Below are 27,865 nucleotides of genomic sequence, written 5' to 3' on the forward strand. Positions count from 1 at the left end.
TCAGCAAAGCAACTAAGCAATTTCAGAAGGAGAGATTATTATTATTATTATTATTATTATACAGTATTTATAAAGCGCCAATAGTTCACTCAGCGCTGTACATTACAAAGGGGGACAGAACATGTGACAGAACAACAACAATACAATGCAAAACATGAGGGGATCGAGGGCCCTGCTCTTTCGAGCTTACAATCTAGGAGGGAGTGGGTGGTGGCACAGGAGGAGATAGCTGTGGGGGATGGAGTGGTAGGAAGAGTGGAGGAGGTCGGCAAGTTAGCAGGGGGTGGGGTAGGCTTCCCTGAAGAGATGGGTTTTCAGGGTGTGCCTAAAGGAGAGAAGAGTAGGTGATAATCTGATGGGTTGGGGCAGGGAGTTCCAGAGGATGGGTGACACCCTGGAGAAGTCCTGGAGGTGGGCATGGGAGGAGGAGACCAGGGAACTAGAGAGAAGGAGGTCTTGTGAGGAGCGGAGTGTGCGTGCTGGGCGGTACTTGGATATTAGGTCAGTGATGTAGTTTGGGGCAGTATGGTGGACAGCTTTGTACGTCAGCGTTAGGATTTTGAATTTGATCCGTTGCGCAATCGGAAGCCAGTGGAGGGATTGGCAGAGGGGGGTGGCGGAGACGGAGCGGTTAGAAAGGTGAATGAGTCTGGCAGCCGTATTCAGGATCGACTGAAGCGGGGATAGCCAGCGGCGAGGCAGGCCAGTGAGGAGGGAGTTGCAGTAGTCGAGTCGTGATATGATGAGGGAGTGGATGAGCTGTTTAGTGGTTTCTGGAGTTAGGAACGTGCGGATTTTGGCGATGTTGCGGAGGTGGAGTCTGCACGAGTTTGTTAAAGATTGCACTTGGGGCTGGAAGGATAGGTTGGAGTCCAGAATTACACCAAGTACTCTGGCCTGCGGGGCGGGTTTGATGGTGGCGTTGTTCGATGTGATAGAGAAGTCAATGGGGGGTGGGGTCCGGGGTGGGGGGAAGACAAGAAACTCGGTTTTGGAGAGGTTCAGTTTAAGGAAGTGGAGTGACATCCAGTCTGATATGTCGCTCAGCAGGTGTGTGATTCAGGTGGAGATCAGTGCATATATCAGGGTGTCGCACATCGTTTTTGAAGGTGTCAGATACTGGAGGTCATGTTAGCTTTTCTACCTCTAAAAGTAAAGGAGGTCTTCACCAGAGTACAATGAACGGCTGGAAGATTTCAGGCAATCAAGACGACATCTCCAGCGCTCAGAGACCTGGATCTGGAACAGGTGGATAAATCGACCTCTGTAAACCACGTCCACCAAGGGTTCAAAGGTTGTGCAGCCCTTAGGTAAGGCTGGGGAAGCCTGGACAACACAACAATCCAAGAGTAGATCACAATTTCAGTAGGAGAGATCAGTGCATATATCAGGGTGTTGCACATCGTTTTTGAAGGTGTCAGATACTGGAGGTCATGTTAGCTTTTCTACCTCTAAAAGTAAAGGAGGTCTTCACCAGTGTACAATGAATGGCTAGGAAGATTTCAGGCAATCAAGACGACATCTCCAGCACTCAGAGACCTAGATCTGGAATAGGTGGATAAATTGACCTCCGTAAACCACGTCCACCAAGGAATCAAAGGTTGTGCAGCCCTTAGGTAAGGCTGGGGAAGCCTGGACAACACAACAATCCAAGGGATCAAAGGTTGTGCAGCCCTTAGGTAAGGCTGGGGAAGCCTGGACAACACAACAATCCAAGGGATCAAAGGTTGTGCAGCCCTTAGGTAAGGCTGGGGAAGCCTGGACAACACAACAATCCACAGGAGATCAAGTAGCGTGCAAATCTCACAGACAAGGAGACTCTCAAGAAAGGCTGATGCATTTTGAAGGGCTCTGAGAAAGAAGGGATCTCTCTTCGAAACGTGTCAGCCTTTTATGAGAATCTCCCTGTCTGAGAGATTGGCTTGACTTGATCTCCTATGATCTACTCTTGGATACTAAACACTTTTAATATTGCTACATTTGTGAGTACACATCTTATTTTGAGAAAATGTTTGTATTGCTGAGGTAATGCGCAAGGTTGGTGCGCTCTCTTTGGTTCTTATTTGCAGATTTCAGGCAATGCCTCCTGGAAATTATTATTATTATACAGGATTTATATAGTGCCAACAGTTTTGAGCAGTGCTTTAAAAAATTAAGGCAGACATTACAGTTACAATACAATTTTGGTACAAGAGGAATGAGAAGAAAGAAGGGTATGTTTGCAAGTAAGGATCTCCAAAAAGAAGAAGGGTCTCCATTTCAAGAGGGTCATTTACAAGAAAAAGTGGGGTCTATAGAAAGGTTATTTTTGCTTTGACCACAGTGATCCATTTATAGCAAGACTGAACTGGATATCAACACATACCAGATGTGGTCTCCTCAAACCAGTTTCAGAAGCATCTTCAGCACACCAAAACATTTATAAGCTTCCTAATAGTTCTCCTATCATCTGCATCTCGATGTTATACTCTGGAGACCATAAAGCCAAGAATGGGGCTTCCATCTCAACAGCTTAGATAAAGACCCTTTCCGTGAGAACCAGCATACCAAATATGAAACATCTAAATCCCGGAAGTGCTTACATACCACGCAGAGGCGCTTCCTGTCTGCAGACCTATCTCCGTGCACCAGCTGTGCTTCTGAGTGGACCACCAACCAGCACTCCTACAGGCGACCTGTGCAACTTTGGGCCAGAATCCCACTGTCCCACTCTCAGGAGAGTCCGGAACTTAGCCGCAAGGGAAGCCCTCTCTCCATTGGCCTCCATCACCAGGTACGTGATAGGGAGACTAGAAGGAATAGATTAGTTGGATTTGGTGCTGATATTTTGGCACATATTCACTTTGACTCATTGTATGTAAATGCCAACATTTTCATCCTTGTTCAGTGCTGGAATAGATTGGGATGGAATGAGGTTAGGATAATGCCTAGTACACTAGACCAAGGGTGTCATCATGTCCCATCTGCCTTTGGGAGTCATGCTTGTAACTGTCAATCATGCAGTGCCTCATAGGACTTGTAGTTTGGCAACAACTGGAGGGCCACAAGTTTGACACCCTTGCTCTAGACTGTTTTACAACAGCTGTTAGCAGTCTTCGGCCTAATGGCGGTTTACAGCATCTAGCCAACGATGACCAGGATCCCTTACAGTCTGTTGAGGGCTCTGCTTGAGATTTTATGACATGAGGCGTAACTATAAATCTTTTGAGGCTGTGAAAACCCCAGGCTAAGTACAGTTTATTCAACTTCATCTGCTTGAGCTGGTTGTTTTAGTGGGAACTGTCAGAAACGCATCAGTTCACTGTCCGGCCCCAGACATAAGATCTGATGGTTTTGTTGCCAACTTGTGAGTTTTGGAGAAATTAGGGTAACAACTGTGTTCCATATGAATCTCCATTCTTTTCAGATTGAAGAAAGGTGGTGGAAGGCAGTTTGTAAAATAGGATAGGAAAAGTGTTGTCACCCCCTGTGTGTATGTGATGCAAGGGTGTGGGGGTGTCTCAGGAATACAGGAGTCAAGACAGGTACTCCCTACTGTGTTTAAAGCAGAACTAAGGGCACACATACTTACCTTGGTTCCAACAGTCTGTGAAGTCCTTCACTGGCATCTTCTCCCAGGGTTCTTCCAGGTACCAGTCTTCCATCATTTTGAATAGCCGGCACGGGATGATGTTTGCGCACGGGATGACGTCTGTGCATGGGATGTCTGCGCACGGGATGACGTCTGCGCACGGGATGACGTCTGTGCATGGGATGACGTCTGTGCATGGGATGACGTCTGCGCACGGGATGACATTGCGCATGGGATGACATTGCGCATGGGATGACGTCTGCGCACAGGATGACGTCTGCGCACGGGATGATGTCTGTGCATGCGCAGCTCAGTATACATTCTTCAGAGGATTGCCAATAGAACATTGCATGTCTATTCTGCCATAAAAGGCCTGCCTGTCTCCTTTTTACACTTCCTCGATTTGCTGTGACCTCCTAGCCTCACCTATTCCTCCAGGTTGGTGGACATTCCCATCGCTGTTGAAGCCCCACTGGGAAGAGACCACTGACCTCCTGGACAACCAACGCCATGCCCCCCCCCCTTCTCTGCAGTGCACGCTTTCATGAAAGCCCTGCCCACAAAACAGCGGAATCAGAAACCCTTGGACAATGTCAGTTAAAAAAAAAAAATATCACCAGTTACACAAAGTACCGGTAGGTGTGACATTTTATTATTTTTGGATGACAACGTGGAGTTCTCCTTTAATGTGGAATTTCCCTTAAATCCTTAACCCCTTCAAGTCCGGACACTTTCACCCCTTTCCAGTCCAGGCCAATTTTAGCTTTTAGCGCTATCACACTTTGAATGACAATTGCGCGGTCATGCAACACTGTACCCAGATGAATTTTTTAGCATTTTCTTGAGACAGATAAAACTTTATTTTGGTGATATTTATTCACCGCTGGGATTTTTTTTTTCTGCTATATAAATGAAAACGTCCCAAAATTTTGAAAAAAAAGTGTTTTTCTTATAAAATTTTGCATTTTTATATATATATATATATATATATATATAAATTAACATTTAAATAAATATATATTCATTTATATAAGTATATTTAAATTTGATTAATTAAATATTTTGTGACTATATATTAATTATATATAAATTGTATTAATGAAATATTCATTAAATGTATATTCATTATGCAAATATATAAAAATTATATTAAATAGTCAATGAATATATATTTATTATAAATGAATTATATTAATGAAATATTCATGTAAATTCATTATGTAAAGAAAAAAAAAATAAAAAAAAAATATATATATATATATATATTAATAAATAAATATTAAATTAATATATATTAATTATATAAGTATATGGTTATTTATTATATTGACCCTGCATTCACTATATCCGCTCTCCCCGGAACCTGCATTCACAATATCCGCTCTCCCCGGACCCCGCATTCACTATGTCCGCTCTCCCCGAACCCCGCATTCCCTATATCCGCTCTCCCCGGACCCCACATTCACTATATCCGCTCTCCCCAGACCCCGCATTCACTATATCCGCTCTCCCCGGACCCCACATTCACTATATCCACTCTCCCCGGACCCTGCATTCCCTATATCCGGTCCCCCTGGTCCCCGCATTCACTATATCCGCTCTCCCCGGACCCCACATTCACTATATCCGCTCTCCCCGGACCCTGCATTCCCTATATCCGCTCTCCCAGGACCCCGCATTCACAATATCTGGTCTCCCAGGACCCCGCATTCACTATATCCGCTCTCCCCGAACCCCGCATTCCCTATATCCGCTCTCCCCGGACCCCACATTCACTATATCCGCTCTCCCCAGACCCCGCATTCACTATATCCGCTCTCCCCGGACCCCACATTCACTATATCCGCTCTCCCCGCACCCTGCATTCCCTATATCCGGTCCCCCTGGACCCCGCATTCACTATATCCGGTCTCCCCGGACCCCGCATTCACTATATCCGCTCTCCCTGGACCCCACATTCACTATATCCGCTCTCCCCGGACCCTGCATTCCCTATATCCGCTCTCCCAGGACCCCGCATTCACAATATCTGGTCTCCCAGGACCCCGCATTCACTATATCTGGTCTCCCACAGTACACACAACATGGAAATGCAATTATTTTAGTAAATATAAACTGCTAAATACCTTTTCTCATCAGCAGTATAGAGCAGTCTTGTGACTTCAGCAGAGCACTGGTTAAAGCTTGTAGGAGGAGTTTTCTTTCTGTTCTAGGAGGATGTGAAACCCCTGACCCTCTGTCTGGACAGTGCTGACTGGCCCTGTGCTGATGGTGAAACCTCTCTAACAATACACACCGAACTGAGCATGTGCATGTGACCACGGATTCATTCTGTATCAGGTGGTCATTTAAACAAAAGGAGGGGCAGAGAAGACAGGATCAAACAGCCTTTTTTACACAATGCGGAGAATTAACCCCTTAGGTCCCACAGAGAGTATAACAAGCATGCTTTACTGCATCTACAGACTGATTGCACTGTTGTGGGTTTAGTAAAACTTGAATTATATATAAATTGTCTTATTGAAATATTTAATAAAAATATATATAAATTAAATAATTATATACAGTATAAACGATATTAAATATTTAATGAATATATATATCAATTATATATTGATTATCTAAATTATATTTTTAATAAATAATTATTATTATATTATATATATTAATTATTAAATATATATTTTATATATGAAATATAAAAATATATATAATAAATATATATTACTATATAATAATATATATAATAATATATGATATATATTAAATATTATATCAAAATATTGTATATTAAAAAAAAATATATGACCACTGCAATTGCGAACCATAGGGTGCGACTTGACATGCGATTTGCAAGTCGCAGGGCATGCCAAGTCGCACCGACGTGAACGGGGTGTTCCAGTCAATTACCACCAGCCATGCCCCTCTCTCTGTTTAGCTCCTCCCACCTCCTGAATAATGAAGCAGGTGTTATCATGGATTAGCTGACCCTCCCAGAAATGTGGAGCCTCCTGAATATTAATGAGCTGCAGAATATTCATGAGCCGCTTTCACGTGCTCGCCCTTTTGAGCCTCCTCGGAGTCTCTCACCTCGGTCGGCCCGGGCAGTGCAGAATTCTTCCAGCCGACTTACTTCCCTCCGGCTTGCGTTCCACACGCCGGAAGTTTCTCCATTCATTTCCGCTCCCTCGGCGGCCATTATGGTCAAGGGAAAATATTCGGAAGTGGCAGAAAATCAACGCTGCGGCAGCGTGTGTGCTTGGAGCCACCCCCGGGGGGAGGGAAATAAAGGGTGCACAGGCAGAAGAGCCGGCAGGTGAGTTTTGCGTGCTGCATGATGGGGGGTTGTCTCCTTTAAGTGGAGGGAGGGTTTGCGCAGGCCATCATTGTGGCTGGGGAGTGATGTCTGAAATTGCAGAATGTGACTGCAGCCTGACACCCTCCCTGACTATGTGCTGACTGGCGAAAGGGAGAACGTCGGCGCAGAGACTTACGCTTAAAACTCGTAATGCATCCATGCATTCGAGGAGCCCACGGGGCAATTCTGGTGTTAGCAAAGTTTTACCATGGAGAGGCGCTGTGACGTTCCCTCCCTGATCATGTGCGGTGTTCCATCATGGGCGCAGCATTGGAACAACCCCAGACCTTCCAGAGACAGAAAACGCAGTGAGCGGCAACACATTTTTCATGAGGCGGTTGTAAATTTCCACCGTCAACCTATGCCATCCGGACAGCCTCGTCCACGATAGGTCAAAGACCTGACCAGAGAGATAAGGATGATTCTGGGAGGTCACATGACATCACTCTTATCTATATTAATAAAACACAGACCTGACTGGAGAGGTGAGGAGGATTCTGGGAGGTCACATGACATCACTTTCATCTCTATTAATAAAACACAGATCTGACTGGAGAGGTGAGGAGGATTCTGGGAAGTCACATGACATTACTCTCATCTCTATTAATAAAACACAGACCTGACCGGAGAGGTGAGGAGGATTCTGGAAGGTCACATTACATCACTCTTATCTCTATTAATAAAACACAGACCTGACCGGAGAGAGGTGAGGAGGATTCTGGTAGGTCACATGACATCACTCCTATCTCTATTAATAAAACAGACCTGACCGGTGAGGTGAGGAGGATTCTGGGAGGTCACATGACATCGCTCTTCTCTCTATTAATAAAACACAGATCTGACCGGAGAGGTGAGGATTCTGGGAAGTCACATGAAATCACTCTCATCTCTATTAATAAAACACAGACCTGACCGGAGAGAGGTGAGGAGGATTCTGGGAGGTCACATGACCACTCCTTTCTCTATTAATAAAACACCTGACCGGAGAGGTGAGGAGGATTTTCGGAGGTCACATGACATCGCTCTTCTCTCTATTAAAACAGACCTGACCGGAGAGGTGAGGAGGATTCTGGGAGGTCACATGACATCGCTCTTCTCTCTATTAATAAAACACAGACCTGACTGGAGAGGTGAGGAGGATTCTGGGAGGTCACATGACATCACTCATCTCTTTTAATAAAACACAGATCTGACTGGAGAGGTGAGGAGGATTTTGGGAAGTCACATGACATCACTCATTTCTATTAATAAAACAGACCTGACCATAGAGGTGAGGAGGATTCTGGGAGGTCACACGACATCACTCTTATCTCTATTAATAAAGAACAGAGCTAACTGGAGAGGTGACTTCTGGATTGGGTGGCAGATATGGAGCAATGAGGAACTTTCAGCTTCTTCCTCTTGGAGTCGTAGAGCAGCGGTTCTCAACCTGTGGGTCGTGACCCCTTTGGGGGTCGAACAACTTTTTCACAGGGGTCGCCTAAGACCATCAGGAAACACATATTTCCGATGGTCTTAGGAACCGTCTCCAGGCGAGTCCGCCCACATGTAGATAGACTCTATGAGGTAGTGGTGAGGGCGGCCGGAGGGGCTCGGCAGGGTGTCCCGCACTCCCGGCTTGCTGCGAGCCTTTCATGCTGAACTAACACCTGCACACTGACTGGCGTGCTCCCTGTGCGATATGAGCATCTGGCCAGGCTGGAGGCTCCTCCCCTACAAGGGGTGGGTCGAAAGTGCCCCGCTGCCGCCCATTGGCTGCCCTTGCACCTGATGCATGTTTACCCGGGTGGGCAGCTGCTCACAACAGCTGGATATATGTGAGCCAGGCCCCCCTTTGCCTCCGGGGAGGGGGGATCTGGTTACCCGCAGAGCGTGTGCCCTACAGCCGCTCACCTCCCACGGAGGCTTCTCCTTACTGCACTTGTACGAGGGCTGGCACCGGGGCACACGGCCCGCTAGAGCGAAGTACACAGCGACCAGCAATCCCAAACTTTCCAGGGTCATACAAGGAGCCTCAGGACAGACAACTTGGTGTGGGAGAGGGCTGATATCCCTGAGGGGAAGGGGGGGATACTGGCCGTACACACTTCAATTTTACTATCAGATCCAAATGGCAATCTGATTAACTTCAGTTCCCATCAAATTCCTTCAGTCGATTGACCAGGGCGCAAAATGAAAACGCTTTCTGATAATCTGATTATTAGTACTCCGCTGTCAAGGGCTGGTCATGACAGTTCATGCAAAAATATCCAAAGGGACAGGCACAAAAATGTTCTCGTACAATCACAGAAGGAACTATTGAAAATACATCCTGCATATCAGATATTTACATTACGATTCATAATAGTAGCAAAATTACAGTTATGAAGCAGCAACGAAAATCATTTTATGGTTGGGGGTCACCACAACATGAGGAACTGTATTAAAGGGTCGCGGCATTAGGAAGATTGAGAACCACTGTCGTAGAGGAACTCTGGTCAGTCTTCTAGATAGGCACATCCTCAGAGTATCTCAATGTCAGGGAATAGGTCTGGCTACTTTTTCCGTAATTGTTTGAGGGGGGAAGGGCTAGTAAATGATACTGGAGGTTTGATCACAAAAGGTGGCGAGGAACAGGCTTCATTGATCGCCCTTCAGTCACATTCACTTGACTGCCGAAGCCATGGAAAGTACTGTACATGGAGAAGCATGTGACCTTCTACCCTTTCATCAGGCCTGATGGCCACAGTCTGCCCCCCCCCCTAAAGTTTGAAGGACAGTAAACTGGTCCTTTGTTTAAAATGTTTGAAGAACCCTGGTCTACAGTATTCTGTAATCTCATCTCGATAGGCAAAATTCAAACCTGAATTCCAGTAGGATTCGCGCAGTTGTGAACAAGTTTTAATTTTTGTTATGTGTCTCTTGGGTGAATATATTGAGCCCCCCATTGGTTGTAGCTGTCCAGAGATTTGCCTCCTACTGATTCCCCATAGTCTAAGCAGGAGAGAGCAAGGCCAGGCCCATTGTAAATTGATGTTGGCAAACTGAGGTGGCCTTGTGGGAGCAGATATGGACAACTATAACAGGTACAAGTCCTACAGATGATGATATAGCTGGGTCCGTGGTGGGTACCAAAGCCAGTCTGCCCATACTTGAAGTTGGTTTTATGTCAGTCTATTCCAAAAATACAAGTTTTGAAATTTGTATGTTTGGAAAGCATGGTGGGGAGGAGTGGCTGATCATGGAAGTTGGATAACTGAACTTAAAATTGTTGTTTCTCCTCCACAGATTTTTGGGCTTTTTCTTGTGGGAAGACAAGAGATATCCCAAGTTTCAGTGCTTCCACCTCTATGAAAGATTAGCCCCATGCCGGGATGTCTAGGTCCACAGGTCATAAGCAACCTCCATTTACGCATGTGGGTGGTGAGCAGCTCTCGCGGCCTAAGAGGTCTGCATCCATGGACAACAGCCAAAATAGACCTGCCGCTGTTAAAGACGACACCCTCATGTGTGATCATCCCTCACCAAGTGACCTTTTGGCCTCTATTGAGAAAAAAAAGACACTGGTTATTGTGAAAGAAGAATCAACCTCAAGTGAAGAGCACTTTCCAGAAAGTGACTTTTCTATCACAATGGATGGTGAGCATGATATATCGGCTTTCATCAAACAGGAACCTCTTTCAAGTGACGAGCTACTCTCTCAAAGTGACCTTTCCCCATCCATGGATGATACAGAAAGCTTGTCAATCATCATAAAGGAAGACCTTTCCTCGAGTGAGGAACACTCCTCACCCTCAGATGTTACCACTTCAAGGCCTTGCACAAAAGCTACGTCTGTGAGTGTTGCAGAGACACCTCACTTAACAGATGAGGGACAGTTGTCTGACGATGACACCGATCAATCAGAAATTTTATTAGTTCAGATTAAGGATGAGCCCCTTTCAAATGAGGGAGCGAATGTTCACAAAAGTGCACACACTAAGTGTTTACCACGGCTGCCAAATCATGTCGCGGGCAGGCCGAAGAGGTCTGGGGGGGCCACGACAGAGGAGATGACTGCCATCTGCCCCATCTGTGGAAAAAGCTTCAGCAACAGCCGGAAATTTGTAAAGCACCAGAGGGCTCACACAGCGGAGAAGCGCTTTGCATGCAAGGAGTGTGGAAAGGCCTTTGCCAGCAACTCAACCCTAATTAAGCACCAGAGAGTCCATACCAGGGAAAAGCCGCACCCGTGTTTGGAGTGTGGGAAGTACTTTTCCAGCAAGCCCAGCCTGCGAGAGCACAAAAAGCGCCACACGGGTGACAAACCATTCGCCTGCGACCAGTGTGGGAAGTCTTTCGTCAAGAAGTCCCACCTCACAGTTCACGAGCGGAGCCATACTGGGGAGCGCCCATTCCCTTGCCCGGAGTGTGGTAGGGGCTTTCCTACCAGCTCCAGCCTCCGTGCTCACCAGAGTGTCCACACAAAGGACACACCGTTCACATGCTTAGTGTGTGGCAAGGAGCTGAAGAGCCAGGCCAACCTGATCTACCACCAGAGGATCCATACCGGGGAGAAGCCCAACACCTGTCCGGAGTGTGGGGAATCATTCATAAGCGGGCCCCAGCTTCTCGTCCACCTGAGAAGCCACACTGGGGAAAAGACTTACACTTGCCAAGACTGCGGGAAGGACTTTGTCAGCCAGTCCCACCTTGACCGCCACCAGAGGACCCACACGGGCGATAAGCCCTATGGCTGCCCAGAGTGCGGCAAGTGCTTCCCCAGCAAATCCCACCTGGACATCCACCGCCGTATTCACGCAGGTGAAAAGCCATACACCTGCCCTGACTGTGGCAAAGGTTTCATCACCAACTCGCACATGGTTATCCACCGGCGCATTCACACAGGCGAGAAACCCTACTCCTGCTCTGTCTGTGGGAAATGCTTCAGTGGTGCCTCCAACCTTATTAAGCATGAGCAAATACATGGGGGGGAGAAGGCCTACACCTGCTCAGAGTGCGGGAAGTGCTTCCTGAGGAAAGATGCCCTGTTCAAGCACGTACAGACCCACCGGAAAACTATAACGTAAACGGGACCCTCCGTCTGCATTTTGTCCACCGTCACCATCACCGAATAGACCCAATTCATCCTTCATTCATCCTCTGAGGCTGCAGATTTTCCCAATAAAAAGGACTGTACACTTTTATTTTCTAGATCCCTGTAGGATAGTGGTTCCTCTTGTGTACACAATGGGAGGGGGAGGAGTTTCAACTTATAGAGTTGCCAGCCAGATATTCTAGCCTCTGTTTCACTTACCTAGATGGTGCATTTTACCAGTATCTGGTGGGCAATCGGATAATGGTCTAGGCTCCAGTAGGGGTGGAGGGGACAGCATGAGACATTTTTGGACATAGCCAAGTATCTCTTTAGGTGGACCTGGACTTTAGCAGGCATCTGCTTTTACTTTGGATATCATTTTAACGGAATATGGGTTTTCGGTAGACTTGAAATCCTCCAGGCCAAGTATGGCTTTCCCCATCTTTTTACATTTGCTGAACAGATTTTTGTTTGCCATAATTTCCTCTCTTAAAAGGGTTGTCCATTTGACATGGAAACCATCTTGTATTGTGCTGCAGGTAGTAGTCTCAGTTTAGAGCAGAGACCTATAGAAGAATCCCTTCTCTACCTTTGTATATGAAGGGGTAAATGGATAATGGAGGTCACCCCATGTATTGTGTCCAGTTGCACATGGTAGACATCCTCCTTAGACCAATATGTCTCTCTGTTGGTCAACATTCCCTTTATGTCTAACACCCTTTTTATTATTTGGGCATACCCAAAATTACAACCCATATTAAAGGCTAAGTTCACCTTTTCAAGCAGAATTTCACTTTCATGTTAAATATCTTTTCTAATGTCTTTTCTGCTCAAGCCATCCCAATGTGCTCTTCTCTCACTTACCAAGTCCATGGCAGCTTTAAATCTGCACCTCTCTGTTAAAAAATAAAAAAAAAATGCATCTGAGCCTGTCACTTCCTATAGCATCATGTGACCATCCATGAAACTTCATATCCCATCATGCACTGGCTTTCTGCTTCACAGAATAGGGCGTGTTTTACTTCTGTGGACCACACCTCCCTCATCACCATACCATCATTTACTACTCAGTTTCCTAGTTCTTACTTTATAGAAAGCTTTTTTTTCTTCTCTGCAACAGAGGTATATTGGTACAGGCGAGCTTAATCTTTAAGTGGACATACCCTTTACGAGACCCAACCTCTTTAAAGCAGTATTAAATCCAAAAGCAAACATTTTATTATATTGCAGCTTACCAATTCTTAGATGTGATGGCTGCATTAGTTTTCTTTGTTAAGGTTTGCTTTCTTCTGTTTTCACCTGGCAATCCAGCGAGTAGGTCTGTGGTTTTTCAACCGAACAAGCTCACTTGCAGTTACAGGGATGAAACAAACCATTTGCCACTGGCAGGGGTGCTTACCACGATCAGCATTTATTTATGTACAGTATCTCACAGAAGTGTGTCCACCCCTCCTCTGGACTGTATACAATGTGTATATATATATATATATACAGTTGCAAGAAAAAGTATGTGAACCCCTTGGGATTACGTGGAGTTTTGCATGAATTGGGCATAAAATGTGCTCTGAACGTCATCTAAGTCACAACAATAGAAGAACACAGTCTGCTGAACATAATACTACACAAACATTAGATGTTGCCATGGTTTAATTGCACATAACATGTAAACATTCACAGTGCAGGGAGAAAAAAGTATGTGAACCTTTGGACTTAATAACTGGTTGACGCTCCTTTGGCAGCAATAACCTCAACCAAACGTTTCCTGTAGTTGCAGATCAGACCTGCACAACGATCTGGAGTAATTTTGGACCACTCCTCTTCACAAAACTGTTTCAGTGTAGCAATATTCTTGGGATGTCTGGTGTGAATCGCTCTCTTAAGGTCATGCCACAGCATTTCAATCGGGTTGAGGTCAGGACTCTGACTGGGCCACTCCAGAAGGCGTATTCTGTGCTGTTGCAGCCATTGTTTTGTTGAATTACTTGTATGCTTTGGGTCATTGTCCTGTTGCATCACCCATCCTCTGCGGAGCTTCAGTTGGCGGACAGATGGTCGTACGTTTTCCTGCAAAATGTCTTGATAAACTCTGGAATTCATTTTCCCATCAATGACAACAATCCGTCCAGGCCCTGAGGCAGCAAAGCAGCCCCAAACCATGATGCTCCCTCCGCCATGTTTTACAGTGAGGATGAGGTTTTGATGTCGGTGTGCTGTGCCTTTTTTTTCTCCACACATAGTGTTGTGTGTTCTTCCCAAACAACTCAATCTTGGTTTCATCTGTCCACAGTATATTTTGCCAGTAGTGCTGTGGAACACCCAGGTGCTCTTTTGCAAACTTCAAACGAGCTGCAATATTCTTTTTGGACAGCAATGGCTTCCTCCGTGGTGTCCTCCCATGTACTCCATTCTTGTTTAATGTTTTCCTTATTGTAGATGTGTCAACAAAAATGTTAGCACGTGCCAGAGATTTATGTAGGTCTTTAGCTGACACTCTGGGATTCTTCTTTACCTCATGCAGCATTCTGCGCTGTGCTCTTGCAGTCATTTTTACAGGACGACCACGCCTAGGGAGAGTAGCAACAGTGCTAAACTTTCTCCATTTGTAGACAGTCTGTCTTACCGTGGACACATGAACATCAAGGCTTTTGGAGGTACTTTTGTAACCGTTTCCAGCTTCATGCAAGTCAACAATTCTTGATCGTAGGTCTTCTGAGAGCTCTTTTCTGCGAGGCATGGTTCACATCAGACAGTGCTTCTTGAAACCAGTGAACCCAAAACAGGTGTGTGTTTTTTAAGGGCAGGACAGCTGTCAGCAACACATCCAATATCATCACACTGATTGGAGTCAAGGTTGGCTCACTCCTGGCTCCAGTTAGCTCTGGGAGAAGTCATTAAGCTAGGGCCTCACATACTTTTTCCTCCCTGCACTCTGAATGTTTACATGTTATGTGCAATTAAACCATGGCAACATCTAATGTTTGTGTAGTATTATGTTCAGCAGACTGTGTTCTTCTATTGTTGTGACTTAGATGACGTTCAGAGCACATTTTATGCCCAATTCATGCAAAACTCCACGTAATCCCAAGGGGTTCACATACTTTTTCTTGCAACTGTATATATATATAGACACTTTGCTACAATGTGACGTAGTGAGTGTACAGCTTAATGTCTAAACCATTAATGTCTAAACCGCTGGCAACAAAAGTCGATTGCCAAGACCCTGAAACTGAGCTGCAGCATGGTGGCCAAGACCATACAGCAGTCTAACAGGACAGGTTCCACTCAGAACAGGCTCACCATGGTCCACCAAAGATGTTGAGTGCACGTGCTCCGCGTTATACCCAGAGGTTGTCTTTGGGAAATAGATGTATGAATGCTGCCAGCATTGCTGTAGAGGTCGAAGGGGTGGGGGGTCAGCCTGCCAGTGCTCAGACCATACGCTGTACACTGCATCAAATTGGTCTGCATAGCTGTCGTCCCAGAAGGAAGCCTCTTCTAAAGATGATGCACAAGAAATCCAGCAAACAGTTTGCTGAAGACAATCAGACAAAGGACATGGATGACAGGAACCATGTCCTGTGGTCTGATGACACCAAGATAAACTGATTTGGTTCAGATGGTGTCAAGCGTGTGTGGCGGCAACCAGGTGAGGAGTACAAAGAGAAGTGTGTCTTGCCTACAGTCAAGCATGGTGGTGGGAGTGTCATGGTCTGGCGCTGCATGAGTGCTGCCGGCACTGCGGAGCTACAGTTCATTGAGGGAACCATGAATGCCAACATGTACTGTGACATATTGAAGCAGAGCATGATCCCCTCCCTTCAGAGACAGGGTCACAGGGCAGTATTCCAACATGATAACGACCCCAAACACACCTCCAAGACCACCACTGCCTTACTAAAGAAGCTGAGGGTAAAGGTGATGGACTGGCCAAGCATGTCTCCAGACCTAAACCCTATTGAGCATCTGTGGGGCATCCTCAAACGGAAGGTGGAGGAGCGCAAAGTCTCTAACATCCAACAGCTCCGTGATGTCATCATGGAGGAGTGGAAGAGGACTCCAGTGGCAACCTGTGAAGCTCTGGTGAACTCCATGGCCAAGAGGATTAAGGCAGTGCTGGAAAATAATGGCGGCCACACAAAATATTGACACTCTGGGCCCAATTTGGACATTGTCACTTAGGGGTGTACTCACTTTTGTTGCCAGCAGTTTAGACATTAATGGCGGTGTGTTGAGTTATTTTGAGGGGACAGCAAATTTACATGTTATACAAGCTGTACACTGACTATGTCACATTGTAGCAAAGTGTCATTTCTTCAGTATTGTCATGTGAAAAGATATAATAAAATATTTACAGAAATGCTACTGTCCAAATATGCCCCCTGTGCTCATTCATCCAGAGTGGGGGCGCTCTAATACAAGAGGTGTGTTACTGGCCAGATCACCAGGTGAAAATAGAGGGAGAAAGCCTAAAAAGGGAAAACGAATGCAGTCACTACATCTAATGATTGGTAAGGTGCAGTATATTACATAAGACAAAGCCTTACTGTAATAGGACACACTCTTTAAAGAGACACCCCTGTATTTATTATTGGACATTCCATTGAGGTGCCTTTTAGGTGATCTTTTTTTTATGGGGCTTACAAATCTAGAAGACTTCCTTTTTAAGTGTCACTGAACCCCAAATGGACGATTGTCGTTCATCATCCCATCTAACTTTTACAGCCTTGTTGGAATTTTATTAAATGCTACTGATTTTTTTGATATATCTAAACATGTTCTCCTGTCTGAACACTTCTTGTGTGTTGTGTTTTGAAAATAATAAGAACCGGATTTGGTGGGTTGGGCTTCCCTGCACAATGACGTCATGCAACTTATCTAGTGGTCATCCCCTTTAAGGGACTGTATCGGTCACTGCTGAATAGACGTGTCTCAGGAGTATATGCCATTCTCTGGTGGTAGGAACTGACCCCAGACCACCTTAGGCTGGGCTTTTTGGCCCTGGAACTTTAAGGTTTGGGCTGTAGTTTCAGGTACTACTGCTATAGAGGGAACGTGACAGATTTGTATCCCTTGGAGAGCAGGGAATGGCTCTGTCTTCCTCAGTGTCCATTGGGGATATGGGAGATGAGTCACCTTAGGCTGGGCTTTTTGGCCCTGGAACCTCAAGACTGGGTTGTAGGGTCAGGTACTACTTCCATAGAGAACACTTGTGATAGATACTTGTCCCTTGGAGAGCAGGGAATGACTGTCCTCAACATCCATTGGGGATTTGGGAGGTGAGTAACCTTAGACTGGGATTTTTGGCCCTGGAACCTCAAGACCGGGTTTTAGGGTCAGGTACTAGTTCCATAGAGGACACTTGTGATAGATCCTCGTCCCTTGGAGAGCAGGGAATGGCTATCCTCCTCAACGTCCATTGGGGATATGGGAGGTGAATCACTTTAGGCTGTGCTTTTCAGCTCTGGAATCTCAAGGTTGGGTTGAGGGGTCAGGTACTACTGCTATTGAGGGAACTTGTGATGGGTCCTTATCCCTTGGAGAGCAGGGAATGGCTCTATCAACAAAGTCCATTGGGGATATGGGAGGTGAGTCACTTTAGGCTGGGCTTTGTAGCCCTGGAATCTCAAGGTTGGGTTGAGGGGTCGGGTACTACTGCTATTGAGGGAACTTGTGATGGGTCCTTGTCCCTTGGAGAGCAGGGAATGGCTCTATCCTCAACAAAGTCCATTGCGGATATGGGAGGTGAGTCACTTTAGGCTGGGCTTTTTGGCCCTGGAACCTCAAGGCTGGGTTGTAGGGTCAGATACTACTTCTATAGAGGACACTTGTGATAGATCCTCGTCCCTTGGAGAGCAGGGAATGGCTTTCTCCTCAACGTCCATTGGGGATATGGGAGGTGAGTCACTTTAGGCTGTGCTTTTCAGCCCTGGAATCTCAAGGTTGGGTTCAGGGGTCAGGTACTATTTCCACAGAGGACACTTGTGATAGATCCTAGTCCCTTGGAAAGCACGGAATGGCTGTCCTCCTCAACATCCATTGGAGATAAGGGAGGTGAGTAACCTTAGACTGGGCTTTTTGGCCCTGGAACCTCAAGGCTGGGTTGTAGGGTCAGATACTAATTCTATAGAGGACAATTGTGATAGATCCTCGTCCCTTGGAGAGCAGGTAATGGCTTGGTCCTCCTCAATGTCCATTGGGGATATGGGAGGTGAGTAACCTTAGATTGGGCTTTTTGGCCCTGGAACCTCAAGACTGGGTTTTAGGGTCAAGTACTACTTCCATAGAGGACACTTGTGATAGATCTTCGTCCATTGGAGAGCAGGGAATGGCTATCCTCCTCAACGTCCATTGGGGATATGGGAGGTGAGTCACTTTAGCCTGGGCTTTGTAGCCCTGGAATCTCAAGGTTGGGTTGAGGGGTCAGGTACTACTGCTATTGAGGGAACTTGTGATGGGTCCTTGTCCCTTGGAGAGCAGGGAATGGCTGTCCTCCTCAACGTCCCTTGGAGAGCAGAGAATGGCTGTCCTCAATGTCCATTGGGGATATGGGAGGTGAGTCACTTTAGGCTGTGCTTTTCAGCCCTGGAATTTCAAGATTGGGTTGAGGGGTCAGGTACTACTGCTATTGAGGGAACTTCTGACAGGTTCTTGTCCCATGGAGAGCAGGGAATGGCTCTGTCCTCCTCAACGTTCATTGGGGATATGGGAGGTGAGTCACTTTAGACTGGGCTTTTTAGCCCTGGAATCTCAAGGTTGGGTTGAGGGGTCACGTACTACTTCCACAGAGGACACTTGTGATAGATCCTAGTCCCTTGAAGAGCAGAGAATGACTGTCCTCCTCAACATCCATTGGAGATAAGGGAGGTGAGTAACCTTAGACTGGGATTTTTGGCCCTGGAACCTCAAGATCGGGTTTTAGGGTCAGGTACTACTTCCATAGAGGACACTTGTGATAGATCTTCATCCATTGGAGAGCAGGGAATGGCTTTGTCCTCCTCGACGTCAATTTGGGATATGGGAAGTGCAGTCTTTGCATCATTGCTGGCTTATAGGGGGGAAAGTATTGGCATCACAGACATACCTCCCTGTATTCTTAATGGTTCCTCGGGGGAGTGGTTATGGAGAGGCTCCACCTTCCCTGAAATCTGCCCATCTGGAGGCCCCTAAACACAAGCTTACTGCGTCTTCCCCTACCCAACCCCTTCCATCCACACTGGAGGGCGAACAGTGTCCATCGCTGGCTTCTGATTGGTATTCAACCAACCATCACAAATTCTGACTGTATTTTGCTGTATGTTGATTTCCTATGATCGTCAGCTCCATCTACTAGCCACAGTGTGTCTTTTTTCCCCTTTAAATGCCTCAATCAGTAAAATCCTGCACTATGGTCACTAGAGGGAGCTGACGATCATAGGAAATCAACATACAGCAAAATGCAGTCAGAATTCGCGATGGCTGAGCGAACACTTGTGACGTTCGTCCAACAAATGTCTGATTAACAGAGGCCGGGACGTTCCATTATTCCCCAGTCATCAACTGATCACATGACAGTCATTAACTCTTCCAGTTTCCCTGATCACATGACTCAGGTTGGCTCCTCCTTCTCTTTGTGCACTAATAAAACTTGCTGGAAACTTTTAGGCTCATAAAGTAGCAGCAGATGGGCTTCTCTCTGATCACATGACCAATCCATGCCCCGCCCCTCTTCCTCTCTTGTCCCGCCTCCTCAGTAAAGAAGAGTCCGCAAGGAGCCTTTGGGTTTCTTCTCAAGAGCGAGCAAAGCTCACTTTCCGGGTTTTGCGGTCCAGCTGTACCTCAGCTGTGCGGTTCAACAGCCGGAAGGTGCAACGGGAAATCCGCTCTCCTGGTAGGGTGTCTCAAGTTCTGCCCTCGGTCAGTTCCGGAGCGAGTATCTTCTGCAGTGCGGGGCGGAGCTGACCGGGGGAAAGCGGATTAAGAGGGGGTAAACCAGGACAGATTAGTGGGTGCACACAGATTTCCGGTCTGTGATAGATAATGGGAGAGAGGTGAGTGCTTGGATGCACACTTATGAATATTAATGAGCGGGGTTATGAATATTAATCAGCCAATGGGAACCAGTTATTCTGTATGTTAGTATATAGGATGTGCCATTAGTTCATTCTTATTGTATTAGTGGGGAGCATTTTCCACTGATGTACATTTCCATATAGCCACCACAGAATAGTTATTGGGCCCTAATTTGTGGCCCCTGTGGTGACAGTTTTCATACTAATGTGCACATTGAAGAATGATGGAGAACCGCTGTCAGGGAGAGGTGAGGAGGATTCTGGGAGGTCACATGACGTCACTCTTATCTCTATATATAAAACAGACCTGACCGGAGAGGTGAGGAGGATTCTGGGAGGTCACCAACGTCACTCTTATCTCTATATATAAAACAGACCTGACCGGAGAGGTGAGGAGGATTCTGGGAGGTCACACAATGTCACTCTTATCTCCTATTAATAAAACACAGACCTGAACAGAGAGGTGAGGAGGATTCTGGGAGGTCACATGACATCACTCTTTATTGATAAAACACAGACATGGCTGGAGAGGTGAGGAGGATTCAGGGAGTCACATGACATCACTCTTATCTCTATTAATAAAACACAGACCTGACCGGAGAGGTGAGGAGAATTCTGGGAGGTCACATGACATCACTCTTATCTCTATATATAAAACAGACCTGACCGGAGAGGTGAGGAGGATTCTGGGAGGTCACACAATGTCACTCTTATCTCCTATTAATAAAACACAGACCTGAACAGAGAGGTGAGGAGGATTCTGGGAGGTCACATGACATCACTCTTTATTGATAAAACACAGACATGGCTGGAGAGGTGAGGAGGATTCAGGGAGTCACATGACATCACTCTTATCTCTATTAATAAAACACAGACCTGACCGGAGAGATGAGGAGAATTCTGGGAGGTCACATGACATCACTCTTATCTCTATATATAAAACAGACCTGACCGGAGAGGTGAGGAGGATTCTGGGAGGTCACATGAAATAATTATTTGTGTTTTGATACAGAGTTGTCCTCCAGTGAAGTGTGGTGACCATCACGGTACCTCCACCCCTCTCCCTGAATTCTAAAAGAAATGCCAAGGAAAAGCTCCTAGAAATCACCCAAAAGATCACTGTGCTGGTGATGGGAAAGGTGAGCCGTGCTGGGAGTGGGGTTATTTAGAAAAGACACAAGGACATCATGATGGAGAACCGGCTGCCCCTCACTTCTCCAGGTAAGAGGTGTTATTTTTTTTTTTTTAAATACAGTCTATGTCCCTGTCATAATGTGTCACCTTAAACTGGTTGTACCACTTTAAGCACTTTAACCTGGAAGCGTTGGTAGATTGTTGCTGAGGCCTCCTACTCTACTGTCCCATTCATTGCTTTCCTTCTATGATCCATTTTGTCCAAATCCTTGAACTTATCTAACTCCAGGTGATGGAATAAAATGTTCTCCTTAGTGTTTAAAATGAGGTTGTCCAGTTGGTGTCCATGTAGATGCTTCAAATCCCAGGGCAGTGAACATCCTTAGAGGGACCCCCGGTTGCATCCAACCATGCCTGAGGCCATCAATAAGGGGTTATTGGGATCTTTTAAGTTGAGTGTACAAGCATAGGTGAGTTTTTGTTTTGGCCTGTTGCCATCTTGATGTTGTCCTTCTCAAGTCACTGGGCTCCTTTGTAGCTCTTGGCTTTCATTTGAGTCTATTCAGGAGTAGACAAGGAGTAGACAATCCACATTCCACAACAATAGACATGTTAAAAGAAACTTGACACATATGCAGACTGAAAATGGTTGGGAATGTGTGAGGTTCACTCTGGCCCCTCTTATTTTCCATTGGTTCCTTCAGTTAAGTCAGTTGAACCTGGAAGCGTTGGTAGATCATTCTGGAGGGCTCCTAATCTACTGTCCTAGACATTTTCCTTCTATGGTCCATTGGCTCCAAGCCCTTGAACCTGTCTCACTCCAGGTGTTGAAATAAAATGTTCTCCTCAGTGTTACAGTAGATGTTGTCCAGTTGGTGTCCATGTAGATGGTTCAAATCCCAGAGCAATGAATATCCTTAGAGGGACCTTGGCTGCATTCTGCCATGTTTGAGATCACCCATAAGGGCTTATTAGCAGCATTTAATTAGACAGTTTAAACATAGGTGGGCAGGGGCGGACTGACCATTTGGAAACTCAGGCACTGCCCGAGGGCCCGGGGTTAGTAGAGGGCCCCATGAGATGCCCCTGGTACCTTTTTCATAGGCTTTTTTGAGTTTGGGCAAGGACACAGTCCCCATGATCCCCTATTGCCCATGATCCCCTATTGTTCAGTCCGCCCCTGTAGGTGGGTCTCCGCTTTGGCCAGATTTTTCACTGTCACCTGGCCGTTCTTGATGTTTCCCTTCTCAAGTCACTGTGACTTTTCATTTTTTAGCTTTGGTCTTTAATTTAGTGTCTACTCTACGACAATCTGAACTCTACAACAATAGACACCTTAATAGGAGATTTGGCTGTCCACATGTCCAAACAGAAGATGGTTGGCAATGTGTGTGTCATATTCTCACCCCTCCTATTTTTCAGTAGATCTTTCATTTGGGTCAGTTGGATCTGGAACAGTTGGTAGAAATTTGTTGAGGCCTCCTAATCTTATTTTACCTTCATGTTCCATTTGCTCCACGTTCTTTAAAGTTCTCGCCCCTCCTATTTTTCAGTAGATCTTTCACTTGGGTCTGTTGGATCCAGAACAGTTGGTAGAAATTTGTTGAGGCCTCCAAATCTTATTTTACCTTCATGTTCCATTTGATCCAAGTTCTTTAAAGTTCTCGCCCCTCATATTTTTCAGTAAATCTTTCAATTGGGTCAGTTGGATCTGGAACAGTTGGTAGAAATTTGTTGAGGCCTCCTAATCTTATTTTACCTTCATGTTCCATTTGATCCAAGTTCTTTAACGTTTTTTATTTGATAAGGTAGTAATAGTAAATTTATTTTAAGGTGGGCTTGTAGGAGACCATTTAAGTGACTGTAAAGCCAAAACATTTATTCTAGTTTTAGAATAGAGTGGGGAAGAATTAGTTGCTCTCTGGCCTCCCACAAGGTGGGTCTGCACTTTGGCCTGAATATTTATTGTCACCTGACTGTTCTTGATGTCCTCAAATCACCGTGACTTAACATTTTTTGTAGCTTTGATCTTTCACTTGGTGTCTACTCTTGAGTAGACAATCCAAATTCTACAACAGTAGACATCTTAATAGGACACTTGGCTGTCCACATGTCCAGATAAAAGTTGAATGGCAGCCTTACTCTGGCCCCTCTTGTTTTTCAGTAGATCTTTCAGTTGGGTCAGTTGAATCTGGAACAGTTAGTAGAACTTTGTTGAGGCCTCCTAACCTTGTTTTTCTTCACAGTTCAATTGCCCCAAGTCCTTAAAAGATCATTTGGGTCAGTTGGATCTGGAACAGTTGGTAGAAATTTGTTGAGGCCTCCTAATCTTAATTGAATCTGGAACAGTTAGTACAACTCTGTTGAGGGCTCCTACTCTTAATTGAATCAGGAACAGTTAGTACAACTTTGTTTAGGCCTCCTAACCTTGTTTTTCTTCACAGTCCAATTGCCCCAAGTCCTTAAAAGATATTTTATTTGATCGGGTAGTAATAGTTTCAGTATGGTGGGCTTGTCGGAGACCATTTAAGTGAATGTAAAGCCAAAACCTTAATCCTAGTTTTGAATGGGAAGGGTCGGAACTCCTTGTTGGGCTTCCATTGCTGTCTGGCCTCCCATGGGGACAAATGGAGGTGAGTAACCCAAAATTTAGCAGTTGTCTTCAAAACAGAAACTAAGGGGAAACCTGTGTCTCCAGGACAGGAAATGAAGGGAAATTTAGATTTAGATCAACTTTTATGTTGGTTATGCTCACAATCTAAGCTGGCGAAAGTAATTGTCTTCTTTTTCTTTTCTTTCCAGCAGATCTATCGAAAGATACTGCGGCTTCTGTTTTTATTAAGGGAGAAACCTGCTTGTGCAAAGCAGAAAGTCTCCCACGCTTGGCCACATCTACCGGAGACTGTAGTCACTATGTCGCTACTTTTTTGAAGAGGGAACATGGCTCATTTGCAAGAAACGCCTCCCGGTCTAATACTCCGAAGCACACAGAGAAATCTCGAGATGTTAACACACCTGGGAACCTCCGCTCACAGGAGCAGAGACCTTTCCGACACACCGGTGCCCCTTCACCTGTTGGCAACGAACATTATACTTGTACGAAGGAAGAGTGCCACTGTGAAGGAGGTCTTCCACACTCAGAAGTAGACCACATGACGTATTTAACTATTCAAATTAAAGAGGAACCCACTTCCTCTGAGGAAGAAAATTTAGGCAAATCAGACACTTCACCCCCTGACCCCATAGAATACTCACCTACATGTCTGAAGGAGGAACTACAGAACTCAACTGATTTTGAACAAGGGGCAGATTTAGCCGACAAATCTGGTACTTATCCCAGCCAAGAGCTTCACAGAGACAAACCCTTTTCTTGTCCTGAGTGTGGGAGGAGCTTCATCAGTAACTCCCACCTGGTCATCCACCAGAGGACCCACTCTGGACCGAAACCGTTCACTTGTCCAGAGTGTGGCAAATGCTTCTGTAGCAACTCCAGCCTCCAAAGGCATCAGAAGTCACACGGGGATGAGCGACCCTACTCCTGCTCTGAATGCAGCAAAGCCTTTGTTCGAAAGTACCACCTTTTCCAGCACCAGGAGGTGCACACCAGCAGCAGTAAGTCCTACTCTTGCGCGGAGTGCGGGAAGTGCTTCATCCACAGAGGCCACCTGGCCAAGCACCGGAAAGTTCACACCGACGACAAGCCTTACCAATGCCTGGACTGTGAGAAGTCATTTGTCCGCAAAGCGCACCTGCTAGAGCATCGGAAAGTCCACACAGGGCTGAAGCCCTTTGCTTGCACGCAATGCGGGAAGTGTTTCGCAAGCAACGCCCACCTGATCCAGCATCAGCGTGTCCACACGGGAGAGAAACCGTTTTCCTGCCTTGAATGCGGGAAGTGTTTCATCAGCAACGCCAACTTGGTGGTGCACCAACGAGTCCACACTGGGCAGCGGCCGTACTACTGCACCGACTGTGGGAAGTCTTTTGCCAGCAGCTCCCAGCTGGTGGAGCATCAGCGGATCCACACAGGAGAGAAGCCATACTCGTGCCCAGTGTGCGGGAAAAGGTTCACCTTCCGGTCTAGTCTGGTGAAGCATGAGAGAAGCCACACTGGAGAGAAGCCTTACTATTGCCCCGTTTGCGGGAAGAACTTCATGCAGAACTCCCATCTGGTGATCCACCAGAAGACTCACCTAGGGGAGAAGCCATATTCATGTTCAGAATGTGGCAAGACATTCATTACCAAAGCCAGCCTGGTTATCCATCAGAGGAACCACACAGGCGAGCGGCCCTACCCTTGTACCGTGTGTGGGAAACGCTTCACTTGCAGCTCCAGCCTAGGCATCCATCAGAGGACTCATGCGGTGGACAAGCCATTTGCTTGCCCTGAGTGTGGTAAGAGGTTTGCCGGGAACCCAGAGTTGGCCAAGCACCAGAAGATCCATACGGGCAGCCGCCCATACTTCTGCCCTGAGTGCGGCAAGACGTTCGTCCGGAACTCCGACCTGAGAGTCCACAGCAGGAGCCACACGGGAGAAAGGCCTTATTCTTGCTCGCAGTGCGGTAAATGCTTTGCCAACAGCTCCGTCTTTGCCATCCATCAGCGCAGCCACTCTGGCGACCGGCCCCACGCCTGCTCCGAGTGTGGCAAGTGCTTCATCAGGAATTTTGACCTGGTTGTCCACATGAGGCGACACACTGGGGAAAAACCGTACGTGTGTTCCCAGTGCAAGTGTCGCTTTGTCAATAAAGGTGGATTGACTGCCCATGTCAAAATTCACAAACAGACCGCGTCAAATTTATTTTCTACCAGTTAAAGGGCCAGTTCACTCAAAGTTGATATTTCTTTCGAGAGGCCACACAAGGTGGGTGCGGAGATATGAAAGAAGGAGCAGAGAAGGAGCTTTTGCTGGGTTGTGTGCCTTCCTCTGGATCAACTGTGGGGTGGTGGAGTTGTATAACTTTTTTTTTTTATGGTTGAACTGGATGGACTTTTGTCTTTTTTCAGCCAGACTAACTATGTAACATTAAAGGTGGAGAAGAGCCTGTCCTGGCTCAGTGTACACATGTAGAGAAAGCAAGAAGAAGCAAAGGAATAAAGGGAATGTGTAAAGGAATCACAACAGTCTCCTCCCAGGCAATGCATTTCATCCTTAAGCCCCTACGCTCCCCAATGCGTTTCATCCTTAATCCCTTAAGTGCAGTGAAACACATCAAGAGAGCGTGGCCTAGGGCTTTGAGAGACCCCCCAGGAACACACGAAGACACAAGGGTGCTCTCATTCCCTCTTTGAGTAGACTGGCCCTTTGGAAGCCACCATTGACATCTACGGTCGCATGTGTATTTGCACATTTCACATTTTTCTCCTGCTCACGTTTTCATATAAATAAATGAGAAGTTGTACGTCTTATCATTTACTAACGCTCTAATTTCCAGCACTGTCCATGTGCCTTTAATTCTTGGCATGTTTTTAATTTAAAAAAAAAAAAAACCTTAAAAGGGGATTCCACATGTGTCTACAAAGTGTGTGGGGGGTACTTTTGTGGGCGGGGCTTAGCACAAACGGTGGAAGAAGAGCCTGTCCTGGCTCAGTGTACACATGTAGAGAAAGCAAGAAGAAAGTGTTGCACACCAGAGAAACAGCCTGCGTGTGTAAAGGAATCACAACAGTCTCCTCCCAGGCTACGCGCCCCAATGCGTTTCATCCTTAAGCGCCTGTGCGCGCCAGCGCGTTTCGTCCTTCAGCCCTTATGCGGAGTGAAACACATCAAGAGAGCGTGACCTGGGAAAGAGGGAGCTGGCTCTGAAGCCGTTTTGATTCGGGCCGTTTCTCTGGCGTGCGGCGCTTCCTTCTTGCTTTTCTCTACATCTTTATCGTAGCTTATCAGATTTAATTCACAATAAATGTTTAAACTTTCTAGATGGGTAAAAATTATTCCTGTTAAAAATAACAGCTTTGGATGCTTTAGAGGCTTGGCCCCCAACAGCCACCAGCGCTCTGTACCTATAGGGGTCCGTTGAAGGCTAGGTTCACATCTATGCAGGTTGCGTTTTTGCAACTGCATTTTTCTTTTTTTTTCTTGTTGCTAGGCAGATTTAAAATTCAAAACGCAACAAAAATGCAGCAAAAACGCACTACATGCTTTTCTGCAGCGTTCCTATTGAAGTCTATGAAACCGCAAACGCAACTTTTTTGCGTTCAAAAAAAGTCACCTGACCCTTTCCACAAAAACGCACCGGGTGAAAACGCGGAGACGTGAACGTGTCCCATAGGAAATCATGCTAAATGGACTGTACTGCGTTTCTGCAAAACGCTGCAGAAAACGCTTAGGCGTGAACCTGAGAGTATCTCAAGCATTCCCTCAGCTGTCAGGAGTAGTCATGCATTTTGCCAAATATATTTATTTCTAATTATCGTCGGCTCCATCTAGTGGTCATAATGTGTTTTTTTTTCCTGAAATACTTCAATCAGGAAAATACCACATTATGGCCACTAGATGGAGCTGAATATTATAGGAAATAAATATATTAGACAAAATAGGGTTTATTACCAACTTTAATGAAGAGCTTTGGAAAACCTGTGTGAAAAGCTGACGATTGAAGCAGCCGTTTAATGCCTTTTGGGCTGCAGCATAAACATTTCCCATCGGCGGTTCAGCTTCACTGCTCTGGAAGCCCTGTGGGAGGGGCCAGAAAAT

The 27,865-nt window shown here is 46.1% G+C and overlaps 2 protein-coding genes across 4 annotated transcripts in view; one reads left to right on the forward strand and one right to left on the reverse strand.

Annotated features, from left to right (window-relative positions):
* LOC149453518 (uncharacterized) overlaps positions 1-27,865 on the reverse strand; it is a 47,710-nt gene that overhangs the window by 12,283 nt on the left and 7,562 nt on the right. The window contains exons 6-7 of the mRNA XM_089688655.1: positions 25,631-25,865; positions 25,001-25,360 (exon numbers count right to left, since the gene is read on the reverse strand). Of these exons, the coding sequence (XP_089544781.1) occupies positions 25,001-25,360; positions 25,631-25,865 (595 nt within the window). The remainder of the gene's footprint in view (positions 1-25,000; positions 25,361-25,630; positions 25,866-27,865) is intronic.
* Positions 6,748-26,575, forward strand: LOC149453519 (uncharacterized). 3 transcript variants are annotated; one of them, XM_089688364.1, is made up of 3 exons: positions 6,748-6,887; positions 10,197-11,947; positions 25,010-26,575. In XM_089688364.1, the coding sequence occupies exons 2-3, from the start codon at positions 10,283-10,285 to the stop codon at positions 25,982-25,984; spliced, it is 2,640 nt and encodes an 879-aa protein (XP_089544490.1). In that variant the 5' UTR covers positions 6,748-6,887; positions 10,197-10,282; the 3' UTR covers positions 25,985-26,575. The 3 variants fall into 3 exon arrangements, with proteins under 3 accessions (XP_089544490.1, XP_089544488.1, XP_089544489.1); XM_089688362.1 differs by lacking the exons at positions 6,748-6,887; positions 10,197-11,947 and adding exons at positions 19,642-20,012; positions 21,046-21,254 and having other exon boundaries at positions 23,970-26,575; XM_089688363.1 differs by lacking the exons at positions 6,748-6,887; positions 10,197-11,947 and adding exons at positions 19,642-20,012; positions 21,046-21,254 and having other exon boundaries at positions 23,973-26,575.

Source organism: Staurois parvus, unplaced genomic scaffold (assembly GCF_062004578.1).
Source record: "Staurois parvus isolate SC_StPar_1 unplaced genomic scaffold, SC_StPar_1.0 ptg000449l, whole genome shotgun sequence".
Taxonomy (NCBI): Eukaryota; Metazoa; Chordata; class Amphibia; order Anura; family Ranidae; genus Staurois; species Staurois parvus.

Excerpts from the sequence above, each read along its gene's own strand:
- LOC149453519 (XM_089688364.1), top strand. The coding sequence starts at position 10,283 with ATGTCTAGGTCCACAGGTCATAAGCAACCTCCATTTACGCATGTGGGT. Across the intron at positions 11,948-25,009 it reads AAGATGCCCTGTTCAAGCAC|CATCAGCGTGTCCACACGGG; the intron begins GTACAGACCCAC and ends CACCTGATCCAG.